General features: G+C 37.6%; 1 protein-coding gene and 1 long non-coding RNA gene across 3 annotated transcripts; one reads left to right on the top strand and one right to left on the bottom strand.

Annotated features, from left to right (window-relative positions):
• Window positions 1–8,718: 8,718 nt before the first annotated feature.
• LOC110891477 (receptor-like protein kinase ANXUR2) lies at window positions 8,719–13,538 on the bottom strand. The gene is made up of 5 exons (XM_035980212.1): window positions 13,185–13,538; window positions 13,080–13,106; window positions 9,282–10,289; window positions 8,859–9,048; window positions 8,719–8,783 (listed from the first exon to the last, which is right to left on the bottom strand). Coding segments are annotated over exons 1-5 (1,581 nt in total). The 3' UTR covers window positions 8,719–8,781.
• Window positions 13,539–15,592: 2,054 nt separating this feature from the next.
• On the top strand, window positions 15,593–17,155 carry LOC110887501. Of its 2 annotated transcripts, none has more exons than XR_002563361.2 (3): window positions 15,593–16,578; window positions 16,671–16,887; window positions 17,022–17,155. It is a non-coding gene; the product is annotated as an uncharacterized LOC110887501 (long non-coding RNA). The 2 variants fall into 2 exon arrangements; XR_002563360.2 differs by lacking the exon at window positions 17,022–17,155 and adding an exon at window positions 16,973–17,020.
• Window positions 17,156–17,621: the final 466 nt, after the last annotated feature.

The following is a 17,621-nucleotide window of genomic DNA, read 5'->3' as shown; positions in this document are numbered from 1 at the left end:
TTCATGGTACTTCAGAGGGTACTCCTCCAGTGGATACACATAGAACAGCTGAGACTACTGCATCATCCTCTTCGTCAATTCCGGGTCTTGAATTGGTTGTTGATCTTAATCTTAACAACCTGGGTATAAATATTCCAGTTCCAGATAATCCAGAAACAAGGATTCATAATACCCATCCTCAGCAAAACATCATTGGAAATGTGCAAAGTGGCGTACAAACAAGAAACATGTTGCGAAACAACAACAATGCAGGCTTGTATGCAGCTATTCGAGAATCCGGGCAACAAAACGACTGGTCCTTCGCGTGTTATGTTTCACAAGAAGAACCAAGAACGTGGAAAGAAGCCTTGAAGGATAATGCTTGGGTTGAAGCAATGCAGGAAGAACTGCAACAATTCCAGAAGCTGGGTGTCTGGAAACTCGTAGAGAAACCTGCTGGATATAAGAAGATTGGTACCCGTTGGGTTTTCAAATGCAAAAAGGATGACCGCGGAGTTGTTATCCGAAACAAAGCACGTTTAGTCGTTCAGGGTTTTCGTCAGATTGAAGGGATCGACTACAACGAAGTCTATGCACCAGTGGCACGTCTCGAAGCAATTCGAATCTTTCTAGCCTATGCGTCCTTCAAAGGATTCAAGGTTTATCAGATGGACGTGAAAAGTGCATTTTTACATGGTGTGGTTGAAGAAGAGGTGTACGTCGAACAGCCTCCAGGTTTTGAAGATCCTATCCATCCCGATCGGGTTTGGTTGCTCAACAAAGCTCTTTATGGTCTTCATCAAGCACCACGAGCTTGGTATGCAACCTTATCACACTATCTGCTGGAGAACGGTTTTCGTAGAGGTCTTATCGACTGTACTCTTTTCATCAAGGAACAAGATGGAGATCTTCTTCTAGTACAGGTATACGTTGATGACATTATTTTTGGTTCTACTAATGATGTCTTGTGTAGGGAATTCGAGCGCATTATGCAGGATAAATTCGAGATGAGTGCTATGGGGGAAATGACCTTCTTCTTGGGCCTACAAGTACAACAAACGGAGTCTGGGATATTCATCCATCAGACTAAATATGTTGGTGACATCTTGAGCCGGTTCCAGATGTCTGATGCAACGCCCATTGGTACCCCATTGCCAACTAATCACGGAATTACTCCAGACTTGAAGGGAGAAGCTGTTAGCCCTTCTATCTATCGCGCCATGATCGGATCTCTCATGTACCTCACAGCATCAAGGCCAGACATAATGTACCCAACGTGCCTGCTTGCTAGATATCAAGTTAACCCGAAGGCCTCACATCTTGCTGCTGTTAAAAGGATTTTTCGTTATTTGAAGGCGTACCCTGACACTGGTCTGTGGTACCCTAGGGATAATAACTTTGAATTGGTAGCTTTCAGTGATTCTGATTTTGGCGGATGCAAAATCGACGGCAAGTCCACAACGGCTGGATGCCAGTTTTTGGGAAATCGCCTAGTTACATGGCAATGCAAGAAGCAGACGTGTGTAGCTACATCAACATGCGAAGCTGAATACATTGCTGCCTCAAGTTGTTGCTCCCAAGTTCTTTGGATCCAACAACAGATGCGGGACTACGGTTTTGAATTCCTAACTACTCCTATTTACGTTGATAATTCTGCTGCTTTAGATATCACTAGAAATCCTGTGCAGCATTCAAAGACCAAACACATCGAAATCAAATATCACTTCATACGTGATTGCTTTGAGAAAAGGCTAATCGATGTTGTTAAGGTCCACACCGATGACCAACGTGCCGACTTATTTACCAAAGCATTTGACAAATCAAGATTTGACTTTTTATTATTGGTAAATGGCATTAAGGTCAAGCAAGAGTAAAACCAACATCGGAAAATCATTTTTGTAAATACCTTTGTGTTTTTAAATTTATCTTAGTTTGTTGATTTTAGGGGGAGTAAATCCAAAAATCGGAAAATCCAAAAACATCGAAAAATTCAAAAACACAAAAACAATAGAAAAACAAAAATGAGTTTCCTGGCGAGCAAAAGAGAAAATGATAGTACATCAGTGGTCTATCCAAACCTCTTTAAACCTTAAATGAAAAACGATAAGCAGCTCTATATAAGATGTATCGGTAGGCTCACAATCATTTTAAAGTGTGCAGGGTGATATAAATCTTAATCGACTGAAGACCAGGTGGGAACCATTCATTGGCATATGGTCTTAGTACCGAAATTTCGTTTGATAGATTGCCGAGGTTCTGAGATATTCGGTCTTTATGCTGCTTATCATCTGGGTATCATGGTTGTATCTTTTACCGAAAAATAACGGGGACGCAAGTCTAGATCTTCCATGATACTATACATACGTGTACATATTACATTCTGCATTCGACCTCAATAAGTGATAAACAATCACATGTCCATATCAAATAAGTGATAAAAATATCACATTTTTCCGGGTGTCAAGTTCGTCTCTCTGCTGTACGGAAGTACTGACCTGTTCACGGACTTGCACCTGTGCCCTCATGCATATGAAAGTCAAGTTCCTCATCAATAAGTGATTATATCACAAAGGGCTTGCTTTCAAATCAAAATAAGTGAGTATCTCACAATTTATACGGTCAAACAGATGATAATCAGTATACTCACCGGTAAGATGAACTCTCGTGCATACCTTGATACGGGAATGTGTCGTGATGTGGATGAACACCGGTCGATCAGTATAAATCATACATTAACGTATCCTCTAAACATGATTACATCTGATAAGTTGAGCTTGAGTGGACAACAATACCGATAATTGTTATAGGATGCTTATCTTAATGTTAATTAACTGAACAACAAGAGTGTTTTGGCATGACCGTACACTGATATGATTCTCTTACCCTCGAAACTCGCAAAAAGAATGTCTGTATATATTTATTTACTGCTTAACTTTTATTATTTCTTTTAAACAGTTTCGTCGTTTGGTGCATATCAGCACGACATTAGCGGTGATGTCGTTTGATAACACTCAAAGGATCTTAAATTGTTGTCTTTTAATTTCAAAAATACCAAAAAGATTTTAGGTTTGTTTTAATATAAACTTTATAAAAGCCAAAAAGATTTTATTTCTGCTTTATTTTCGATCGTACGATGTTGGAGCTCAAGTCTTCGTTGCCTGAAACCTGACTGAAAACCGAACTGACTAAATCTTCATAAACGGTCAGAAATTTGCATGTTTTGAAAGTTAAAGACTTAAATTGACAAATTTATTGAACTTTCAAACTGTCGGACGGTGTTTGATTATGACATGGTCATTCGTGTGTCATTTGTTTATGTTAACTATATTCCAAGCAATTGTTCTCATTACGCGTTTAGATTTCTTGCATGTGCAGATTCTAAAGGCTAGGAGAACATGGTCGATGACAAGCCTTGGAATAAAGACACGACGAGAAGGCACTCAACTGATGAAGATGATCGAGTTGCCGCTGGCCATCATCAACACCACAAGGATCTCACTTCATAAAGATAAAGTCTTTTCACGAGCATAACTCAAGGGGGAGCTTATGTTAAGGGGGAGTTTGTCAACACACTTCCTACATGATACGGGTAGTTTGTTGATACACTTTCTACTTTCAAGACGTGAAGACTCTGAAGATTCTCCGACATTGAAGACATGATAGGACATCAGAGTCTTGAAGACCTGAAGACCAAAGACCGTCGAAGTTCAAGACGAGTCTACACCTTTAGAAGAACAAGACAAAGCTTAGAGATCAAAGACAAAGCTACAGCCAAGGGGGAGTTTGTTGGTGCACTTGTGTCTGTACTTTGTCTGTATTCGGTCTGTATGTAAACGATGTCCTTGTCAGTCCTGTAAGTTGACCAAGTCAACCGTCCTCCTGGTTTGACTCAGTCAACAGTTGAAAGAGATGTTGAAAGATGCACTGTCCCGAAGGATAAGAGATCGAAGGATGATGTGGATCCTTCGATCTCATCGAAAGATATGCTTCGAATGACTTGACCTCGAAAGGTGATCCTTCGAGGTACATGCTTATCCTTCGAACACTTAATCTTCGACAGATGATCCTTCGGACCATCTGTCGAATCCTTCGGACATAGCATCTTGGGCTGGGTATAAATACCCATGCATGTGTTGAGTTTCGGGAGACAGACACAAGACAGAAAGAGAGAGCATTCTTTGAGAGCATTCTGTCCAAACTCACACACACACTTTAGAGAGTTTATAGAACATTTCTGTAAACATTGAGCTTGTAACCGAACCCTCATTGCATTAATACAAGTTGTGTTAATCGGTGAACTTGTGTGTTTGTTTCTCTACTTGCTACTAACTCGGTTTGCTTGCTAGCTTGGATTCCACACTCGCTAGTAGGTTTGTATAACAAGGTTTAGGTTCGTAATCCTCCGCGAAAAGGGACCTACATGTAGTTTCGACTGAAAAAAAGGATCTTGAAGTACCGGAATTGGAAAAAAAAAACGCTCCAGAGAAAAGGTTCAAGAAGCTGTGATGAACCCGTTGCAGTTTTGATTGAAAAGGAGGATCTTGGGGACCCAAGTTGGAAAAACAATCAATCCGTGTCGCGTGCCGCGTGTCGCCTGTGGTGACATTTTTAGGGTAGGGTAGGTACGTGTCCAACTAGCTCAGGTGAGTCGACAATTCGTTAAAATTCAATTTCCACGTAAATCTCTAAAGATAATATCAACTAGGTTTTACCCCCCTGAGTTTTAGGGGCCCTAATCCTGATTCTGATTGTTCTGGAAATCTTAGGGTTTCTGCAGAATCACTTGGGTTTCTCAATTTGGGTTTCCTATTAGACTAATAATAAATATGACATGACGATTGATGAGAATTTTATTTGTGGCCAAATCAAGACACTTGTACCCGCGGTTATTCGGAGGGTAACTGAGGAATACGCACGTCATAGATCGATGCTCAAGTTTGTGAATGGTCGTATGAGGTATGAGTGGGAAACACAAACAACCAAACACACGGAGATGATCATAAGACGGGCGGCATAGGTAAAGGCGTTGAGTAGGGGATTGGTATTGGAGGTGTTTGCTAGGTAGAATGTTTAGTAAGTACGTGGCAACTTCAAGGGCATGATGCCAATACGTATTTGGGAGATGGGATTGAGCAAGAAGAGTCCGGATAATATTATTAATTGAACGCATTTTTCGTTCAGCTTTGCCATTTTGGGAAGAGGTGTGAGGGCAAGAGAACCGGAAATGCATGCCATTTTGGTTGCAAAATTGTTGAAATTGGGAGTTTGCATACTCTTTTCCATTTTCACATTGAAACTGTTTAATTTTTCGTTCAAATTGAGTTGCAATGTAATTTGAGAAGGTTGTAAAAACGGAGAATACTTGTGATTTGTTACTAATTGGATAAGACCCTAAGAAGTTAGTGTAATCATCAAGAAACAAGACATAGTAACGGTGACCCTTATTACTTAGAATTGGGGAGGTCCAAAGGTCACTGTGAATTATATCAAAAGGTGAAGTAGTAGAATTAATAGAATCCAAAAACGACAATTTAATATGTTTACCAACCACACATGATTGACAAAACTTAGGCTTTAAAGTACCAAAATTAATAAAACTTGATTGTTTTAGAGAATGTAATATAGTCGAGCCGGTATGCCCGAGCCGTTGATGCCAAGTGTCTTGAGTAATAGCTGCAAAGGTTGTAGGAGAAGTGAACTTGGTGACTTGTAGGATCCAATGTGTAGAGGTCCCCTGAGCTATTACATCGTAGGATAGGGGTCCGGGTCTTGAGATCCTTCACAAGAAAACCAAAAGGGTCAAATTCAATAGAAACTTGATTATCAGTTGTAAAATGATGAACTGAAAGTAAGTTTTTGATGAGGGAGGGTGCATAAAGGACGTTATTCAGTTTAAATGGGGGTAACGGTTGGGGTAGGTTTGGTTACCGTGTCCACGTACGGGTATGGTGTTACCATTGCCAACAACTATATTACGAAATATGCCATTATTAAAATAAGACGAGAAATTATTAAAAAATTTGGTCATATGATCAGACGCACCTGTGTCCATCGTCTAGTTTTGATCCGGAGAATGGAGCGACATATGGTAGAGAGCCTGGTTGATGTCAGTCATTTGATTATCTGAACACATGGAAGTTTGACTAGCCGCATAATTATGAGCCGGGCGTGGGCCAAGTATTCCTAGGCTGTTGCTGTTTTGCTTTTGGGTCGTAGGGTAGGGACATGGTGGTACAGTCCAAGCAGCCCAAGGAGGTGGTGACAGTTGTGTTTGCGGGCCGTCCCAATATGGAAATGAGTTATTCCAGTTCTGACCTTGGAACCATGGTTGACTATGAGGGTGTTGTGATGAGCCGCGGCCTCTGCCGGCAGCCCCACGACCGCGTCCACGGCCTCGACTACGGCCTCGGCCGCGTCCGCGCTCAGCCGATTCGGTACGAATGTCCTACGAGGTTCTGCGATCACGTTCTCGGTCTGGTTCAGTCGATGCATTGAGGGTTGTTCCAACGATTTGAGCTGATTGTTTCGCTTGATTAATTTTTCAGATCTCCGCCATACACAATCGAGACCGGGTCTCATAGAAATCGGGGAGCGGCTTCGTTTGCTGAATAATCAGTGCAACACTTTCATAAGGTTCGGTAAGTCCGGTGAGAATCTCACCAGTTGTTCGTTTGTGATGGCAGAACCAACGTTGGTTAATTGGTCGAAAATCACCTTCATAGCTTGACAATAGGCCGACATGGATGAAAACTGATGGAGACGAGTATTGGCGAATCGGTTGTTTAGATCAATTGTCCGAGTGGCTTTATTATCCTGAAACAAATTAGCAAGAGCGGTCCATGCAATGAACGCTGTGGTATCCGGTTTTAATATAGTATGTAAGAGATCAGTTGAGATCGTTCCATAGATCCATTGTAAAACGATGGAATCTAGGCGATCCCAAGTTTCAGACTGAGAACCTTTTTCTGGTGATTTATCTTTGTTGGCTACAGAGGAAGAAGCAGGACGAGGCTGTAGATGATCAAAAACCTGAAAAGATTTGCATTGAATCTTGAAAAGTTCTGACCATGTAGTGTAGTGACCAGATTCAACATCCAGGGTGACAGGGATATAGGATCGGATGTGAGGTGAAAACAGCAGAAGAGAGGAAGAAGGATCGTAGGTTAGGGTGATACCATGAAAGATTGTAAACCGTACTTTTCATTGATCTCTCAATCCCTATAAATATTAAAAGATCTCTCCTCTATTTTAGGAAGAGATATACATCAACCAATTTACATAGATATCTATAAGAATATAAACAATATAAATAATCTAATCTATTACTATTAAAAGCATGTGAAAGTGAAGGTTTGGATTTTAGAGAAACCTGAAACATAGAATTTATATTGTGATTATTTCTAAACTGTTTGGACTTTCTTTTGATTTTGGGCACAAAAAAACCCAAATCAAGAGGAAAAACTACAAGTAGTAGATATTGGGACTGTCGTTTCACCATTATGTTTAGGGCCCAATACACTGTTACACCGTGGATTTTAGACTTGAGTTGGGGACTTATCCCAAAATAGTCTAAGATCTTTCCTTAATTGTAAGTAAATTTATAAAATTTTACTGAATTGACTTCCCTTTTACCAGTAAAAAATGCTCAAAATCGTTTCGAACCTGAATGGCAGTGGTAGAAAATATCGGTCAACAATCCGACTGAACCCGAACTGGTTTTGACTTATTGTTGACCAACCCAAACCGGTTTAGCGTTACCAACCAATTTGTGATTCTCTACCTAAAAGACTTGTATGCTAACCGAGTAGAATAGGAGGATTACTTCAATACGAGGTGGCAATTTCAATTCATTTTACAAGCTAAAGACTAAAAGGGTGGTTTCAAATTCTTTTTCACTATCTGCCATAAAATATAAAAATTATCTAACAAGAGAACAAGCCAATGAGTCGGATCCAATTGTGTGTATTTTAATGTATAAAACCATAAAAAAAAATCATTTTACCAAAACAAATTAACTTTCTAATTGTATACTATACATTAATTAATTGTTTATACAAATTAGTTTCTATGCATTTCATATATATCATCCTAAAAGGATGATATAAAAGGAGGTATAGGATTTAGATTAAAAACAAAACCAAAAACGAAGATCCCAAATATAGTAATGATCAATCGTTTAGTAGGATAAAACCTCAAATCAAAAGAAGCTTTATTTGCAACCAAATTATGCTTATGTTTAAGTCATGACCATTACCCCCTAAGAAACCATCAGTACGAGTACACATGACAAATAAAACACGTCATGAAATTAACGGGGTTGTCTGAGAGTTTTAATTGCACAAATAAATTCCTACAACAAAAACATAAAGTTGATACTTGTTTAGAAAAAAAAAACTATAAGAAAGTTAGTTATCAATATAAACAAGTACATAAAGAACTAGAGAAGCATCAACATGACATTCACTTATACAAACAAATCAACTTTTATGCAAAAAAGTCCAACAGAATCCACCCAGCCAGTTTAAACTTAACCTATATAAACATGACTAGTTTCAAGGCGAACTGCTGTCCAGCCAACCCCACCTAATACAACAACCAAAAGAACCTGCAACTTAGCCTCCTTTTCATATCTGTGCACTTGTTTCTGACATATTTGGCCAAGAATGTGTAGCAGCCTTTCTGAGAGTCTGACTTTCCTGTACCCACATATCACCAGCTTAAGACTCCACTTGATAAATCTGTGCACTTGTTTCTGACATATTTGGCCAAGAACCTGTAGCAGCCTTCCTGAGAGTCTGACTTTCCTGTACCCACATATCACCAGCTTAAGACTCCACTTAATAGATCAATTTTAAAAATTTGAAACATAGCAAACTTACAACAATCAGGTTCAGCTGGGTCATCCGTTTGGTCATGTAACATATTTTCCTTGTTATGAATTTCAAAATTTTCAGATTTGTCAGTCATGTTCATACTGTTCACTTCATTGAAAAGCTCAACTACTTGTGTCTCAATTACGGAAGCATGACTCTTCTCCTCCACATAATCAGATTTTACCTCTGAATTCAACTGGGACAGTGAGAAAGACAAATGAATATTAAAATTGTGATTAGAGAATAGCAGCCCCCGGGGATGCTACATCAGGGCTTAGGACCCGAACACCAGAAGTTAAAAATTGAAGCTTTTTTTTTTCAATATAAACGTAATGATTTGGGTACAAATACTATGGTACATATGAATACTATTAACAAGCATTTTGCATGTGCATAAAAAAAGATTGATGTTTTGGAACGTTGACTTACTTGAAATGATAATGCTTTCTCAAGTTCCTTGACAACGACTTTCATTGTCGGACGTTGATCTTGAGTTTCTGCCAAACATTGATATGCAATTTTCATGAATGTGTGTAAAGACTCCTTGTTGGGTCCTCTCTTTAGGACAAAATTGTATTCACTTGTTTCTTCCTTTAGTATAGGATCTATTATGTCCTCTAGAGTTCCTGTGCAGAAGCTTTGTCTTGCCACACGGCCCAACCCTTTGTGACTCTCCTTCAAGTAAATTGGGTCATTGACTGCCCTCCCACATAGAATTTCAAGCAAAACTATTCCAAAACTATATACATCTGATTCTCTTTTTAACTTATAAGTCTTCTCATACTCTGGATCTATGTAGACCGGTCTGCCACGCAAGTTGATATAGACAGCTTCGTCTTCTTGATTTGGCGGTAAGAATACACAGTTTCCAAACCCATCAATCTTTGCCCTCCAGTTCTGGTCCAACCCAATGTTGTAGCTACATATATCACGGTGTATTATCATCTTTTGGTCTTCCATTTCAGAGTGAAGGTGCTCCAATGCGTTCGCAACATCCATGCAGATTTTCAAACGCTTCTCCCATGTCAAAAAACGCATATCATTGTCGTTTCTCAAATAATTCCGAAGGTATCCATTAGACACATTATCAGTGACAAGGATCATCTCAGAATCTTCAATACAGAATCCAATTAAAGTGACTATGTTCGGATGCTCAACACTCGAAAGCATCTCAATTTCGGTATAAAGCTCTTTTTCTCCATACCACTTATTTCCAGAGGTGTACCGTTTTATAACCACAATGTTGTGTGCCTTGGGATGTTCTCCTATGTTCTTCCCCTTTTCAGATGAAGGATTTTTTTTATCAAAACAGTGGAGTTCTGCTCTGTACAAAGTACATTCGCTAGCCACAGATGCAATTCCGTATGTCTTTGAGAAATTATTTGTTGCTAATTTAATATCACCAAGACGAATCTTCAAGTGTCCAAACTTCCTTTCCTACAAATATGTGACAAAGGAAAAAGAGAGTTACAAAACTGAATATAAATAGAGAAGAAATGGGTTCTGCTGTGTACAAAGTATAGCAACCCAATGTTGCTATCTGATTCAATTGTTGCAGACCTAGAACCTCAACTAAAGTGAGTCTGGCGCCGACCCCTGATTCCCTTTTCCTTGTGTTTCGGGTGCCCTAGTTTTCCATCAAGACTTCATAACTGGGCCTTGGAAGATGGTCCAACTCGTTTTACGAAGCCCATAAACTTTTTATAGTTACCCAGTTTGTAAATATATAACACCCAAACACAAATTTTGAATTAGTTAAATACTTAAATACTATTAAATTATGTATATTAAATGATAGTATGAAAGGAATCCAAATAATGTGTTTTAGTAAAGTTTAATTAAACTAAAATTTCCATCACATATAATAAGCATGATAATAAATTTGCAAGGCAGCATAGTACCCCTGGTCCCCCACACCCTTAGACCACGGGGTCTGAGGCGTGGGTTGGGGCGGCAGAATGCCAAAAATTGTTGGCTAGACCATACCAGGCTAGCGTTGGCCATGGCGTTGCCCCGCTGGCGTGAGGATTAAGCCTGTCGTGGTGGGGGGCAGTGTGACATGGCTGTCGTTGATTGGCTAGTTCGATATAGCCGTTGGGGGTGGTGGTTAGATATGTTAACTCAAATTTTAAAAAAAAATTACATTTTTTAGTATAAATACTCACCCAAACCAAAAAATTACATTTTTTTCCCATTCTTCTTCCACCAAACCCAAACCAAAAAGTCGAAAATGGTGCAATGGACCGAAGAGAAGGAAATAGCACTAGTGACATCGATTCTGGACGCACAACGTACTCTACAACGCGGTAAATTCGTGTATTGGGGCCAAACGTTCCAACAATACCAACACGTCGGGAACACGCGTCACAACTTAAACGTGTGTCAACACAAATGGCGCGAGCTCAAACCGAGGTTGGACCGGTTTAAGTTTGCTTTGACCGTGTCCCTACGGGCGACTTGACCTACGACGATTGAGTGGAGATCCCGAAGATCGAGTACAGGCACGACGGGAATACGGAGTTTAAATGGGTTCCCCACCTTAATATTTACCATACTTTGTAGTTTTTTTTATTTTTTTGTAGGATTTAATAAGTTAATTTTTTTATTGTTTAGGATTTAATAAGTAGGTTTTTATTTTTATTTTTTAGGATTTGTTAAATAGTTTTTTTTTTAGGAATAATGGAATTTAATAATCCCAACTTTCACCAGTTGGCCGGTAACGGACCCAACTTCAAAAATAGCCACTGGCGGTCCCAACTTTTGACATTTTGTAAAACATCAGACCCTTGCTAACACCGTCCAAGGGATGTTAGTGGTGACCGCCAGTGGTCCAATGTTTGAAGTTGGGACAACCCTCTCCTCCTCTCCCAACAAGGGTCCATTGTTTTACAAAATGTCAAAAGTTGGGACCGCCAGTAGCTATTTTTAAAGTTGGGTCCGTTGTCGGCCAACTGGTGAAAGTTGGGATTATTAAATTCCATTATTCCTTTTTTTTTTTTATCTTTTAAGATTGTCTTTTATGTAACTTTTTTTTAATTAATATAAGTTATGTTTTTTTATATAATTGCCAACGCTAAAAAAAACCCCACGTGGCACCCCACGCCGGCCTGGGCACGCCACTCCCACACCCCACGTTTTTGGGTGTGGACTAGTGGAGCCCACATTTGACACGTGTCGAACAATGCCCCAAACCCAAGTCGCACCACACCTCACAGTCTTAAACAACTAGCCTGGATGTTTTTGTCACCTCTCGAATAATAATAAAAATTGGTGTTCTTCATAAACCCAACTGTGATTTGCTTAGATATTTAAGAATCTTGGCGTTTTTCTAAAAACCAATGATTGAGGTTTTCTCTGACAATAGGCATCCATATGTAACATGGGTTTTTTAAGAACACCAAAGCCTTGAATTTTTTTTTTTTTATTTCAAACAAAGGGAAATGATAACCAAAATAAAAATTATACCAGAATATTCAATGGGTTACAGCCGAGTATAGATAAAGGACCAAAACTAAAATTTAACTACACCTGGTAGTGACAAGTTAATAGAAGTACTATAATAATAAAAGATTAATAATTACCTAAGTAAACTGTTAACAAATTAAGTAATTAGAAATAACATGTTTAAGTAGATTGCAAGTCAAAAACGTTGAACTTAAAAAAAAGTTAATGTTAAAGTATAAATTATTATTGCCATGGCGATAAATACATAAAAAGTTTATAACCAACGCGTCAACCCAACCAATCCATCTGATTCACTATGAATGGTAAAGGGTCGGTTTTGGTAATCTTAATTTCATACCCGATTATAAATTGTGTCTAATATTTGGTATCAGACATGTATACATTACCTGTGGGCTACAGAGGGTGTACCCGCACATATTGAGTATACCTCGTATGGTCATGTTGTAAAAATTACCCGTTGGGACACCCATTACCCATAATCCAATCATAAACTCACCAAAAATCGAATTAAAGTATTGTGTACTCAAACAAACTTCTAACAAAAATTATATTTCTGTAGTAATTTTAAGTTTGTAACAACTTAAAGATATTATTTACTATATTTCTTAAATTCATATATCATATTCAATGCGGTTAATTGGACGGTATCACCTAATACCATACATGTCCAAACCCACAAAAAAATAAAACTATGCTATCCATCCTTGATGTTTCGGTTTTTTCGTTCAACTTGGATTCTTTTACCATCCTATTTTGACTTACTTTCAAGTAGAATAGAAAATAAAGATACTGAAACAAAAGAAAAATTACCATCCAAGAATAATGAAAACCAAAAAAATAGATAATATAATAGAAAAAGAGTCTTACAATATTTTCATGACGCAACTGAAGTTCCAATGCTTTCTCAAGTTTTGCCACAATATAGTGCGTATCTGGGCGGTGTGCTCGATCATCATTTAAGCAAGAATATGCTACCTTTGAGTATATGAGGAGTGATTGCGGAGACAATATTTGATTTAATAGATGAGGATGGATTATATCATACAATGTTCCGTTTTCATAACCATACTTGGCCATCTGAGCTAGAGACCTATCAACCTCGTTCTGAATTAATGCTTTCCTCTCACACAATATTTCAAATAAAACAACACCGAATGAGTAGATGTCCGACTTGTGGGTCACACCTCCCGTCTTTTCAATTGTTGGGTCCATACACCCCATTGTGCCAGTGTGTTCACAAGGGCACACCTGGTCCTTATAGTTTAGTGATTGTTTGATGAAAAATTCAAAACCGGATAACTTGGATTCCCAGTTATTTTCTAACAAAATTGTGTTGCTATTGATGTTACAATGTAGAATAGCATAATCACGTCCTTGTCATAATGTAGGTAACTCAACGCACGAGCCACACCTAGACATATCCTCAATCTTGACCAGCTTTGACCTTTGTTAAAATGCGGCCATATTTTCTCCACAAAATAATGAGTTGAAGGCTGTCAAGACTATCCCAATTGCCATCATTAACCCAAAATTTGTTCAATAACACCAGATTCAGAATAAACAGCCCCCATCCAAAAACACCCAACATAATGCAAATGAGTCAACTGCAAATAATATTGGCACCAACTGCCACCTGCAACATCCAACACTAGATATTATTGGCCAATATACACGGTAGACCCCTCTTATCTTCATTCCGATCCTGAATCCTAATATCCCACATAACTCAAAATTCGACATAATTTGTAGTTTTAAGGAGTAGAAGAATAACTTTTAGGAATTTATAAAATCCAAGATATAATACAACTGATGTAGTGGGTGTATCTGGTTTTAAAGCATTAAAAAGTGAGTTTCAAAAGATATTGAAAAACAAACAGAATTTATAAATCTCATAAAAAATGTGCAAATGTAGGGATTTTTAGGAAATATGCTCAATTCGATGCTCCCAAACTTAGAGTTTTAAGTTTTTATAACAACTATAGAGCATCCAGTTGAAAATTTAGAATGTATATATGAAAAGTAATATAAAATATATTATTTACAAGTCGGCCGCCCCCTCCCGCCCTTTAATATACTAATTTCAAACATCCTAATCTTCAACCCTTTGGTGTTCTGTCGTTTATTCAATTCAAATCAACATATACACTGTAAAAATCACATCTTTTAATATACATGTGACATGGATGATTCATGAAAATTACACCCATTGAAAAGCCATGTCTCCTAAATTCAGAATCAATTTGTTTTACTATGCCAAGCACGTGAGCCACTCGGTTTTCATACTCCAGTGGTTGAACTACATAAGCATGTCTACTAGATTGCAATAGCTATCTACATAAACAGGTTTAGAAGTTGAATGACATATTTGGTGTAGTCTTTAATTCATTGCACAACCCATAAGCTTGGTCCATTAGTAAGTCCTAATTTCGCTTAATAGCCTTACTGCAGTTTCTGTCCGACGTAACGATGGCAATGCATTAACAAATAACGTTTAGAATATAACAGTATCACAAGAAACAGTGAATATTTCTTGCATTGCAACGAACTCATAATTTTCGACAATGATGAAGTTGTTGACAAAGGGATGCTGTTGTAGCAGATATTAAGTAGATCGCTAATATTAGTCCTTAGTTTTTATCGATAAGTCTGGCTAATAAAATCATAACTAAAAAATTATCTTATTAATCATCTCCTCTTAGATGTAGCAGCATATGGCTCATGGTGGTCTTGCATCCTTATCTTCCTTACAACACCATAAAGCCACCATAATCAAAGTTCCCGTTACACATGTCGTATATTCCAACAACTTCTTAAATCCATTCATTCTTTCCATCAGAAACCATAATCTTTTTCTCTAACCCAACTATGCTAATTTAAGGAGTAAAAAACTCACAGGATTTCCGTCAAACAGGTGGTATGTGTGCAGAAACTTACCACATGTAAAGCAATTAACTTCTTAAAACAATGTATATTTCAGTTAAATTCTGCAAATGATAATTCAAGCCTCGCCTAGATTTTTTTTAATAAACAATTAGATAGATCTAAACAAGTCCTAAGTAGCTGCTGTTCAAATACACAAAACCCATACCTGAAACAGAAGCATATGTGACTGTATAAAATTGAATAAATACACATCCTTGACTGGTATATATTTTCTGTTATACGAGATGCTAAAAGTGAAACTAAACTTCAAAACATCTCTGAATGCCTAAAGTCAACTAAGAAAGAAAGCTAAGAATCTAAACCTACTTTTACATGTTTGCTTAGTTGGCATTTTGGAGATTTGAAACAGGTTCAAAACAATACAACTGATATTTTCTATCTAGTTGAAGTGCGTTTCGTTCAAGCATTTCATCAAACATATGGTGTGCATGTTAAGTTATCACGTTAACATGATACATACGAAGATTACATGGTACTTAAACACAGAATGCACAATGTAATCTAGTTATCTGAACAAAAGATTGCAAAAAAATAAAGCATTTAGAGTCTTCAGGAGCAGGCCATCAATTTGTTAAATCATACCAAAAAGAGAACCAGAGGGGTGAGTTGGGTCCAATTGGAAAAAGTAATTGGAGATTGAAGACGATGTTGTTATAGTCGACAATAACAACCTTCAAGGTTTCTATTTTGCTGCTGTTTTAGATGACCATGGGGGTCTCTTCTATCAACTTTTGTATTCTGCACACCAGGTGTTTGTGTTTATGTCTCAATCATCATGTCTTCATTTTGTGAAATATTTTCACAACCACGAGGAGGAGCTTGTACAAGGAGTGTGTGAAGGCTCTACAAGAGGGTTAAATGGCCGTTTACCAGCATTTCCATGGTTCATTTAGCCTATAAAACAAATAACAATAGGCCCTTAATGTGCTGATATAATGTTTTGGCATCCATCTTGAAGATTGTAGTATCCTGTATTCAAGCAACAGAGCAAACTAGCACTGGGAAGTTTGATAGATATGGAAACGGATCTCTATTCCTATATGACCGTGCTAACTTCTGGAAGATTCTAGAAATCTATACATCTGAGGGTTATTCCGGAGAAGCAATGAAGCCAGATCAGAAATATCTTGTCCATCAACTGCTCAACATAATCCTTTGGACAGTGCAAATTTATGGCATAGTGCATATCGGCATATCGTAAAGACTTTCTAGAAGCTGAAGAAGATCTATATACGATTCGAGGTTCAAATGATCTTTCAGGCCTAGCTCCTGCAGTTGTTCAGCTAAACTTTTTTGCTGATGTCATCATAATTTACTGGTAATATACTAATAGCATAGATTATTTACACGTCTTTCCATTTTTTACCTTTCTTGACTGATATTTTTAACTTTCACCAATTCGTTGGATAGACTCTTCTACTCAATGTGCATTGAACTGACCGAAGATTGACCAGCTCCTTCAAATGAACGGTTCTTAGACGACAGTCATATTGAAGATTTACAGTTGTTGCTGTATAGTAAGAATGAAAATCACATGTCAGCAAGGAACGTTGTTAAGAATCTATGTGACAAACTGAAAGTATGTGTCACAGGGATCTGAAAATACCTGAAATTTGTAGAAACCAAGGTAACACTCTTTCTTGTTCATACATTGTGACAAAAATTGTGTTGAAACATTTCGTATGAACTATTGATTGGTTTTGTATTTACAGGTTTTCCCATGTTATTTAGATTAATCCTGAACTAGTGTTATTTTTGCAGCTCCGTGATGTTCTAATATATATGAAGTTTATGACGCTCGAAAACAGTTTACAACAAAATATGGAAAAGATCTCTATCAATCTGCTATTTGTTGTAGTTTAGATGTTGTTTCGTTATTTGTTATATATTTCATAGCTAAGTTTTTTTTTTTTTTTTTTTTTTTTTTTTTTTTTTTTTTTTTTATCTATTATGATTTCATTCCAATCATCAGGGCAAATTACATAAGAATAGCTAAGTTTGACTTTGACTTTACTGACATTCTTTAAGGGAACTTTTATCATTTTAAAACTCATAAACTTCTTTGGTTATCCACTTTGATTATTTGACTATGTTATGTATTACGACTCCCTCGTATTTATTTATCCTGACCTTGGTCATTATCATAGTTTTGGTTGCTATGTATATGTATTACGATCGAGTGAACGATATTAGGCCCTCCAATATGCACAGTATTTTCTATAAAATTAGATATACGTGATAGAAATTGCAGCGAAATTGCACAAGTAAATGACATCTGTTGTATTGAACATACAAATACCATGAAATAATCTCTCCCTTGGTTGTTAATACAAGCCCATTTATGAAATGGATTAGTCCCTC

This window comes from Helianthus annuus, chromosome 11 (genome assembly GCF_002127325.2).
Source record: "Helianthus annuus cultivar XRQ/B chromosome 11, HanXRQr2.0-SUNRISE, whole genome shotgun sequence".
Lineage (NCBI taxonomy): Eukaryota > Viridiplantae > Streptophyta > Magnoliopsida > Asterales > Asteraceae > Helianthus > Helianthus annuus.
This window is presented reverse-complemented; position numbering and strand designations above follow the sequence as displayed.